At 34.8% G+C, this 11,203-nt stretch overlaps 1 protein-coding gene across 1 annotated transcript in view; it reads left to right on the forward strand.

Annotated features, from left to right (window-relative positions):
• Window positions 1-8,253, forward strand: part of gnmt (glycine N-methyltransferase) — a 27,850-nt gene extending 19,597 nt beyond the window's left edge. Inside the window, exon 2 of the mRNA XM_073832590.1 lies at window positions 5,018-8,253. Coding sequence (XP_073688691.1) covers window positions 5,018-5,234 — 217 coding nt within the window. The 3' untranslated portion in view covers window positions 5,235-8,253. The remainder of the gene's footprint in view (window positions 1-5,017) is intronic.
• The last annotated feature ends 2,950 nt before the right edge of the window (window positions 8,254-11,203 follow it).

Below are 11,203 nucleotides of genomic sequence, written 5' to 3' on the forward strand. Positions count from 1 at the left end.
CGTTATTTTCACACTTGTCTAGTACAAATATGTGGCTTTGTTTCATATTTACAGTGTATACGTTTATCATTATTTACCTAAAAAAAAAAGGAAGTGAAAAGTGACAACATGCCCCATATCATATGTAAGACGACCATATGACAGCTTAAAATGTTATCTGATCGAATAAAAAACATATACACAACAAACTAAAATATTTTGTCAATAAAATACATGCATTACCTTCAAATAAAGTAATGACGTTTAAAAAAATAATAATCTAATTTTGGAGTTTGACAATGGACACACAACCATGCTTGGAACGGCCCTGATCGCAACACACAGCTGTACAGTAGTTCAAAACAATGTGGACAAATAAATTAAACACATTTAGACATTCAGAAAAACACTCCACTTCCTCCACGCACCGCTCTCTCAGAACAAGACACACATAAACGAGCCAAAATGCTTCTATTTTTGAAATAATTTCTGAACATTAAACATGTCAAATTGCCAGGCTTTATTCACCTGTTTCTTGTAGTTTCTCAATAAAAATCGCATCGCTAATGTCATAGAATATCATAGTTTAATAACAGCGGGGCATATTGTAACACAGTGTTACAACGTTCCCCATCTGCACGACTGGAATACAGGTTAGTGTCTTCTGCTGGTTTGCCAAGCATTAATAAACTATCTAAACAGATAAATAACAGATTAAAATACTAGCCGATTTGTCTTATTTTAAATGAATAATAAAAACTGAAATGGAAAAATTATTTCAGCCAGAAATGTACTTTTACTATGGTAAACAAAAAAATCAGCTATATCTTCAAAAGGCTTTTGCATTTTGGCGCACTTTTTTTCTCTGCATAGTGTTGCTACCCCAACTAATAAATACCGAAAATTTGGTTATGCTAGCATGTGTGGAAATATTTAAACCACACGTGTTGCAAATAACCCAGCGTTAGTTTGTGCCCCGCGCTCCCCTTCTCTAAATTATGCCAGTGATTCTCCCATTTTAAAGATGATCAAGAATGGTTTTATTTCGATCTGCAGTGTAAGAAAAGTCAAGAAAAAGATTAGCCGATAGACCTAAATATATATAGGTAAACTACAGGCTATTCTTATTTTTTCTTAACTTTTAACTTCTTCTAAAAATGTATTTAATATTGTTGATAATACATTTTATAGGCTAGGTTAACAAATTTTCTTCATAATAAATATACAAACATAACGAATAGCTTACACTTGAAAATGAATAAATATAATATAAATGTTTTTATATATAAATTCATGAATCACGAATATGACGAAATAAAATAATAATTATATATATATATATATATATATATATATATATATATATATATATATATATATATATGTATATATGTATGTATATATGTATGTGTGTTATATTTTTAATTGTGTAGCTATAATAGTTGTATCAAATGGATAAGAAAATTATAGTGCCTTGAATTTATTAAGTAATGTTTAATTTCGTTCGTTTCGTTCTCCTTAAATGTAAAGAAAAATAAATACCGTTTTTACCTGGAACCAATTCGTTTCTAATCCCTGATTTTAGACAAGCATACATGAGATAATTTATATACTATTGAATAAACGTTTAAAAATAGTGCTAGAAATGTTATAATTAAAGAAATTAAACAGACCTGAACATTTGAAAAGCCATATTATAATAAAAGTGCGTATCAACGTTTCAATGGGTAAAACAGGTGTCAAATAAAAGTGCCAGTGTTGTGCGCAGTGTTGTATGTTGGAGCAGCTGAGGGAGCGTGGGTAGATGCTGCGGTTGTAGTCCACTGTTTTTGTTGTTGTTCGGCAGAATTTGTCCAGTCGTGACTCACCAATCGTTAAGTGTGTTGTGTAGTGGAGTGACTCAGTCATTAGGTTTGTGCTCCTTTCCGATTGTCAAAGGCTAAAATCGGTTCCAGTCGGTGGAAACAATCGTTAAGTGTGTTCAGGTCAGTCTTAGAATGTTTCTGCTAGTCGTGTAGTGTGTTCCCAGCTTAAGTCAGAACAGTATGAAGATCTGACCCGAGAACAAACAATATTTCTCATATCTGGAGAAATAGTGTAACGACACCTCTTTACACTGCAAGTTGGTTTTTCAGAGTCTGAATTTTGGGTGCCATCTCACTTTTACCCAGGTTAAACATCACCTGCTGAACAAAGCAAAAAGTGTTTTTCATGTATCTGGGATAGTTCAGATGCAGGGCATATATCAGTCCAAAAAGGACACAGAAGGCCTGAGGAAGGTTGGCCAGGTCATCCATCATCACATTCCCTTCTAAGCTGATTCCCACTTTGGACTGGTTTAGCTTAAGGTTCTCTTCACCGATGAAAAGCAATCCCACTGGAGTTTGCCTGTACAAGTCATTGTCAGCTGTGTCCTTACAGAGAAACACATGTACAATCGTGTGTTAGTTAGCACATACATTTTCGAAATGTTAACAATAAAAATACCCTAAGAAACACTGTACACTGACATATAGTTAAAGACACTCTGTTCTTACAAGATATGAGGCCTGGCTTGTTCAGCTTCCTTTTCACTGTACAATTACAGCAAAATATTTAATGTTAACTGAACCCAAATTATTTCAGCCAAGTTTTTTCAGTTAATTTCATGCCACTGATTAAACATACAGACAATTTTATGGTAAAAAAAAAAAGTCCAAGTCTGAAATACTGAATAAATCTGTAGCACATAGTCCTGATTAATGGTTTGAAAATAAAATAAAAACAAAGAACATGTATCTATGAGGGGCCGTGCAAGCCATAATTCATTCTGGCTCTCACACACACACACATACATTCTCCTCACACACACACACACACACACACACACACGCATTCTCCTCTCACACACACGCATTCTCCTCTCACACACACACACACACACACACACACATGCATACTCCTCTCACAAACGTGTATTCTCCTCTCTCACACACATGTATTCTCCTCTCTCACACACATGCATTCTCCTCTCACACACATGCATTCTCCATTAAGATACACATATTCGCTTACGTTGTCTTAAAGGAACTTACCAGATACAATAGGCCGTGGTAAGCCGCGTAAAACAGCCGCACGTGTTCCCGCTATCTTCTTGGAGAAAAAACGCCGCTTGCAGCCGGCCAGGTGAAAGCCTAAAGGCAGTGAATCTGGTTAAAATCGTGTTCTTACTGAACGCGATCAGCAACTCACATGAGAAAGTGATCTAGCGTTAGATATCGATTAGTTGTGGATAGGGATGGGCATATTGATCCTAAAGTATCGATATATTGATACTGATGTGAGCATCGGAAGTATCGATACTTAAATTAAAAATATCGATACTAAGGTGTGTTTTATTTACCAGTGATTTTGTTTATTTAACAAAAAGCAAGGCGTACAATGTGCATTGAATTGGACGTATAACCTATGTTAGGGAATACCTGTGCACGATATAACAATTTTCCTACTCATCTGAACGCACGCAAATGTTGCAAGACAGAACCAATCAATCACAGAGAGCATTCACTCACTTTAGACAGTGCATTCAAATAGGGCTGCGTTTCCCAAAAGTATCATAAGAAAGCATTGATGCTTTTGGGAACGGCAGCCCAGAACAATGCTTATCAGAGGACAGAAAATAAAAACATGTTTGAGCTATTTCACAATAAACAAACTGAAATTGTAGCCTACGTAATTTGTGCAATTACATTTCTTTAAATTAACACTTAAAGTTCATTGATCATGTTTTGTAGTAATGTTAATATAAATTATACATTGTCAGAATAAAAATGTTGTATTTTATGTGTGCAACAGCCTGTCACTGGCAGCCCCTTATGAAACTAAGTATTTTCAATTATAGGTTTTGTAGTTACCACTACAGTAAACATATGTTAACCATGTGTAAAAAATTAAAGTTAATTAGTTGCAATTAAGGCATATTAAATGTTAAAATGCATTTCAAATATAAAGTTAAGGGTATAATTAATAATATATATAATTAATAAATGTAATAATTTAAAAGTTAAGTTTAGAAGTATCGTATCGATATCGATGATACTGGCCTTAAAAGTATCGGTATCGTATCGAAAACAAAATAAGTGGTATCTCCCATCCCTAGTTGTGGATAAAAAGCCAACAAACTGGTAAATTGTTTCCACCACTGCCCCAAAACCCCTCCCCCCACAGTTAGCTAAATATACATTACACAGGTAAGTTATAGCCAGTGTCAAAAAATGTCCATCGAAATGGCGAAAGTTTAAATTAGGTTTTTACAACTCTCAGAGTTAAACTCACCTTCCAGTTCCTCGCCAGCAGTGCCTGAATCCACACAACCGCAACAAAGACAGAAAACTTTGACTGAAACTGAAATCAGTTTTGGACCGTTTTTGTTTTGTATTATATGTCTGTGTGTAAGAGGAGGCTGCAATAAAGACTGTTAAAATAAGGAAAACACACACACTGATACCTTGAGCAACTGCTCATTACTCTGTTAATAGACAGTTGTCACAACTGGGAAGAAGAGGTGTGGTCTGTTCAATAACTTTTCAATTTAAGCTTATTGTACTTCAAATTATTTGCACATTGGACTATGCCAACAAATTAGTAGAATAGACTTAACTATTCAAGCATAATACACTAAAACAAAAAAGTTTGATGATATCACTTTATAATTTTAAGTAGAAACTTAATCCAGGCTAACAGTGTAAAGAGATAGTTCACCCCAAAATGAAAATTATGTCATTAATTACTCACCCTCATGTCATTTCAAATCCGTAAGACCTTCGTTCATCTTCAGAACACAAATTAAGATATTTATTAATAAATCCGAGAGCTTTTAAAAACCAGTTGCTGAACGGTTCTTTTAATACTTCACTACGTTCAACTGTTGCTATTTTAAATAAAATAAGGTGTGTGTGTGTGTGTGTGTGTGTGTGTGTGTGTGTGTGTGTGTGTGTGTGTGTGTGTGTGTGTGTGTGTGTGTGTGTGTGTGTGTGTCAGGAATTGGTTATACATGATGTTACATCCATGATGTTCTTAAGATGTTTCCTTTTCTGTCTTGTAGTAAATTCCGCCTGTCATACTACCCCCATCGTTTGGACAGTTTTAAGGAGATTTTAAGAGCATCGTTTTTTGGAAAATGCGAGCACAATGTATATGGAGACTTCAAGCAATACACTCCAGGGCAAGGAGAGGTGCCCTGCTATTTCATTCATGTGGTTAAAAAGACTACTTAAAGCCAAATGCATTCTGCCATTTTATTTCATCTTCACAAGAAAAAATAGATTGTGAAAATTGGTCTGTGCAAACAACTTGACTAAGGCTTGCATGACAATACAATTGGAGTGATTTCTTTTAGTTCTTTTGTTTTGAATTATTTTTTTTTTAGTTTTTTTGAGTTCATTTGAACTGGTAAGAGGCCTGCATGCTCTTGTAATAATTTCCCTCCTTCTTAATTTGAATGAATATATTTTTTTCTTCATATTTACTCTTTCATTTTACTCTTTATTAAGCATGTAAGTAACATTTTACATGTACATTGTGCTTTACACTGTTAAGAGCATGAGTACACTGAGCACACAGAATATGTTTTTGTGTTCCTCTGCTTCTTCTTTTTTCTCTGTAAACAGGCACTAGACGAATGTTTCATTTCAGATTACCAAAGTCAAAATAAAAAGAAATGCATGAACAACCTCTTTATAAGCCCTGAATATTAAAGCATTGTGGAATATATGTCTTATGAACAGACAAGTAAGTAACAATGGTTATGACACAAGTCTGCAGGTACATCCATGCTATTCAAAAATAACAGCACTAGCACTTACATGCACTAATAAATGACTTGTTTTTCTAAAGTAAAACAGTCCAACAGCGACACCAGCAGGTAAAGTTTTAGCAGGAGTCTGTGTCTCTCTGGCCTTTCCTAAGTTCATTGAGTTTTAACAGATCTAAAGTGTGCGGTGAGTTTGGTGGAAGGTAACTGAGCATGAATGGGGTAAAGTCACGTGAGTGGAGGCAATGCCTTCATTGTGATATGATTGGATATTACTGGTTATGATCAGCTATTCACGATAAATCCCACCTCTTTGGTTTGTGTGAATTAATTTTAATAAACTATATGGTTAGACTAATAAAAAAGTAATCATAAAATTGTTTAAATGTATTGTTTACACTGTTAGTGCTTTAAGTTATTTTGAAAAAAATGTAAAACGCCATAAAAACATGAAACTATATATTTATATATTTATATTTATATATATATTTATTAAAAATAACCCAACTAGTAACCTAACTATGGGTTGGTATAACACCTTCCCATCTGTGGGTTATTTTAAATAATAATAATTTGTTTTTGGGTTAAAATCCAGTTGGGTTAAAAGTTACCAAACAGTTGAGTTAATTATTTTTATTAATTTACGTCAATATTTTCTTATAAAATGACTTAACTACATTATAACACTACTTTTTTTTTCAAATACATATTTTGTTTATTTAAATATGCAAATAATACATTTTTAACAAATATATTTTTTAATGTAAAAGTAAGTACAGCAAATTCATACTGTTTACAAAATAAGTGTACAAGAATGTGTAAAAATATTACATTCATAACACACAAATGTGCACATACAACTGACATTTTCAAGATGTACACTGAATTCAAAACCAACAAATGTGACTCTACATAATAAATGTGAATAATTTTGACCCATGCAATGCATTTTTGGCTATTGCTACAAATATACCCACTAGTTTTGTGGTCCAGGATCACAAATGTGTATCACAACATACACAAATGTGCACATACAGTACACAAATAAGACAAACATTACATATAGACCTTTATCAATAAAACAAAAACAAAACATCATAAACATAATAATAAATAATAAAAAAAAATAAAAAAAATCTGCTGGCTGCTGGACTTACTGATAATCTGTAACATGAAAAGTTTTTACTGATCACTAAATACAAAGTTTTTAAAGAAGAGGTTGTGTGTTGAAAGACTGTGTGCTGCAGATGGCTTTGGCTTTGGGTAGTTGATGTAATAAATGTAGATATGTTTGAAACACAGATACACTCATCACCTAGACCTAAGACCTTATGACCTAGACGGCCATCGACGCAAGACTGCGAAAACCAGATGAGTCCTCTCCATTCTGACTTTGTGGCAGCATGCATCTACATTAATATTAGTCTGTTTCTTTCTTATTCCGAGGTCACCGTAGCCACCAGTCTGTATTCAGATCAGATGGTCACTGCTGTCCCCCAGATCCAGTCCGTACCGAGAGCAGATGGTGGATCAGCACCTACAGCCGAATGTCAGCGAATACCCTTTCAACTAGATGAGCCCCAGAGACAGATCATCAGTAAAGAACTCCTAACCTAAACGCCCGCTGGCGCAAGGCCATGGGAACCAGATGAGTTCTCTGCAATTTGACTTTAATGCAACATGGAACTTTTGCATTATTGACACACTATTGTCCAATTTTAATATTTTAATACTGTAAGGTTGCTTTGACACAACTTGTATTTGTGAAAAGCGCTGTATAAATAATTTTGACTTGACTTGACTTGACTTGACTTGACTTGACTTGACCCTTCTTGTAGTAAGGTCTTCTGTTCCATTGTCTCCCCGTTAAAAACTGATAAAAACTTTAGGAGTTCTTGGGATTAAAATCATAATTGTTAGAAGTCATAATTGAAGTTGAAATCCTATACTACCAATCAAAGGTTTTTAATTAAATGTTTTTGAGCAGCAAATCAGAATATTAGAATGATTTCTGAAGAATCATGTGACACTGAAAACTGGAGTAATTCAGAAAAATTACATTTTAAATTATATTCAAATAGATAGCAGTTATTTTAAATAGTAAAAATATTTCACAATATTACTAATTTTGCTGTATTTTGGATTTAATAAATGCAGGCTTAGTGAGCAGAAAATAATTCTTTATAAAACATAAATCTTACTGTCCAAAAACTTTTGACTGGTAGTTTATATGGATTTAAATAGTTTACTTACATTGAAATGTTTCAATTAATTGGCAGAGATTCCACTCTTGTAGTTTTTCCTTCACTGAAGAATCCAATGTCTAAACATAAGTATAAACACATTTAGCACAACATTAAAAAAAAAAAAAAAACATGCAAATCTGTTATAGTTTTATAAGAGAAATTGCTGGAATTAGAGGCTATTCTAATATATTCATAATAATATTCAGTATGAATAAACCATAAAATGTTTTACTGTTATTACAGTTGGTGCTGGTCACTTTCCAAACATTGACGCTGGCCCTGTTTTGACCAGCAGGCTGTTTTAAAAAGCTTTGTTTCTCCCATCACGTCTTTCTTATGGGAGAATTATTTTTGGATAGACGCGACAGTTTTGAGAATTTGAGCACATCTCTCATCGAAGAGGATAAGATGTCAATCACAGCATCAGAGGGAGAACAGTCCCTGGCTGAGGCGGAGGACTTCTTCCTGGAGGTGCACAAGGAGCTGACTAGGACATGGCGGGCCCCTTACCCGGCCCGCTAGCGACCCGGCTCCTCACCCCTCGCTACCCTCAATGGCGGAGCTGCCAGGGGGTACGCGGAGGTTTCCCAGATTGAGCGTGGGGTTGCGGTGCACCTGTGCCCGCAAGGTGCCGCCACCTGGCATGATTGTCCGCGTCTCCCATCCAAGGCCTGTAAGCTCTTGCGGACTACTCCGCCTAGTCCTGACTGCGGGGCATGGAGGAGCATGGAGGAGCTCCGGCTGGGTCTCCTTCATGTAGTGGCTCTGCAAGCAAATTCCACTCACCAATTCTCATTGGCCTTTTCTCTTTAGCTCAGAGGTGATAGATCTCTCAGCCGAGTTCCCATATGTAACGTCTCTGTTCCCTCTTTCAGGGAAGTACGTAACCTAGACGTTTTCCCAAATCTTCAGGTTGTTTCTCGTTAATCACTCTCTTTAAGGAGAAAAGGCAAACAGAAGACAGAACGTGCGTCCCAATGTTTATAATATCCATCCTAATAGTATGTGAGATTACTACAAGTTTGTCCCAGGATGGGTTGATTTCAGGTCGATTTTTGACGTTTGGATTTGGGGGGGTGGAGGGAGGGGGGAGGGACCATCACCTCCTTACAGACCCTTTTTAATGTATTTTTTGAAACACTCCTTTGAACAATTACAGAACAGCATTGGAATGCTTATTAACCGGAAAATCTAGTGGAATAAAACTATTTAACCTTGTTGTCACATTCACCCCCACTGATTTCAGTAGATTTTGCATAACATCATGAATAGCATACAAAAAAAAAAAAAAAAATGAATAAAATCATGCACAAAACACTCAACTCTACAGTTACAGCACTTAGCAATCAGGTGTACCCCCCAAACATACAGACTGAAGAAAGTCAACCAACATTATCGCTGTCCGCTGAAAGACTAGGAAAGGCAAAGGTTAGCTACTCCTTTACCCAACCATAGGAAGACATGCCATTTACACATCTCATTGCTACAGTACATCCAAGATTGCATAATTGTCTATCTTAATAGACTACACACAAATGTGTATTTTTCCTTTTTTTTCGAAGGAAATTTTAAAGCAAGGAATCCATGGAAGAAAAAAAAAAAAAAATAGGGAAATAAGAAAAAAAAATAATAACAATAACAATACACAAACTCTATCAACTCATTTGATCTTCTCCACGAGATTCACAACTAATAGGTTAGACATAGCCTGAATGAGCCCATTTAACGGCTTTAGCAGTCTTAACAGACTATACATTTACATTTACATATTGTTCCTCTTTAAGAAATTATGAAATAGAAAATGCATGAATAGTTATCGTAACAACAGAACAATAACAAAAAAAAAAAAAAAACAGTACAAAAATCACCAATAAATCACATCATATAATTTTACCCAAAAAGGCTCTTAAAATAGACTATAACTCAGCCAATACATAACACAGAGACATGAGCAATATATCTAGAGAAAACTTGATATGTATACTTTTAAACGAAGTAAGTTTTACTGAAAACAAATATTCTGTGATAAAATAATCAATATGAAACCAACACGATGTCCAGTCTCTCCGGTCTGCTTCATTATTTTATAATTAGATCACGCCCACGAGTTGTTCGCTTTTCATATTCAAATCGTCCACGTGAGGGCGCCACGCCAAAAGTAGACGCCCACATCACGGTAAACAAAGGAGAAACTTCGTTCAAGTTAGTCCTTTCTGGAAGAAGACGCAGTCAGGAATAAAACATACTTCAGAAGATGAACATTATGGGTGAAACAGCGCCATCCAGCAGAGGATATATTCACATGAGTAAGTTTTTTTATTTTATTAGCCTACTTGTTAGTTATTACTGTGACAGAATGTGCAAACATTTTACCAGTTAAGACTTTTTCCCAACTATAATTCCTGACTACAGCAAGTGAAACATTATAAAGTATGTTTCATTTCACTGCATCTAAATGCCTCACGATGCCAGGATGTTTTTAATAGTCTATTCAATAAAGAATGATGCAATATAAAGGTTATAGTGTTCACATTTAAGCTTAACAGTTATATTATGGCCTAGTTTCTTTGTATTCTATAATACACACAAAGCATTCTTATGTTTGAATATAAGATCATATTACTTATTTAGTTATTAATATATCTTACAATAGGATGTAATATGAGGGTTTACACTGAGTGTATGTTTAGACAATATGTATTAGTAATACTGTGTTCTCGAAAGGATGTTTAACACACTGTAATCCCGAATAAGTTGACAAAACTCAAAAAATTTGAGGTAATCAGTTACATCAAATTTTTTAAGTTATGAAATTTCCAATTTTAACCCTCTGGGCCTCTTCGGTCATTTTTGACCGAAAAATTTTATGTTTTGAATTTTTAAAAATCGTAGCTTCATCAGAATGAGATGACACTTGGTGACTTTTGTTGCATTAGCTATGTGAGTACAAAAAAAAATCAGTGACATGATTCGGATATGTTAAAGGGTCCAAAAAAAAATAGTCACACTTGGCTCCTTCGCGGTCAAAAATGACCGACATAGGAAATGAATGGGAAATACGACAAAATGTGATAATTCAGATAATCTTTTGGTAATACAATCTACAAATGAGCAACTGTGCTGAAAAGAAGTGTTCAGCAAGCAAGGACTGACACTCTAAAATAAGAAAAGTACAGAACTGACACAC

The sequence above is a fragment of the Garra rufa genome, unplaced genomic scaffold (genome assembly GCF_049309525.1).
Source record: "Garra rufa unplaced genomic scaffold, GarRuf1.0 hap1_unplaced_004, whole genome shotgun sequence".
Taxonomy (NCBI): Eukaryota; Metazoa; Chordata; class Actinopteri; order Cypriniformes; family Cyprinidae; genus Garra; species Garra rufa.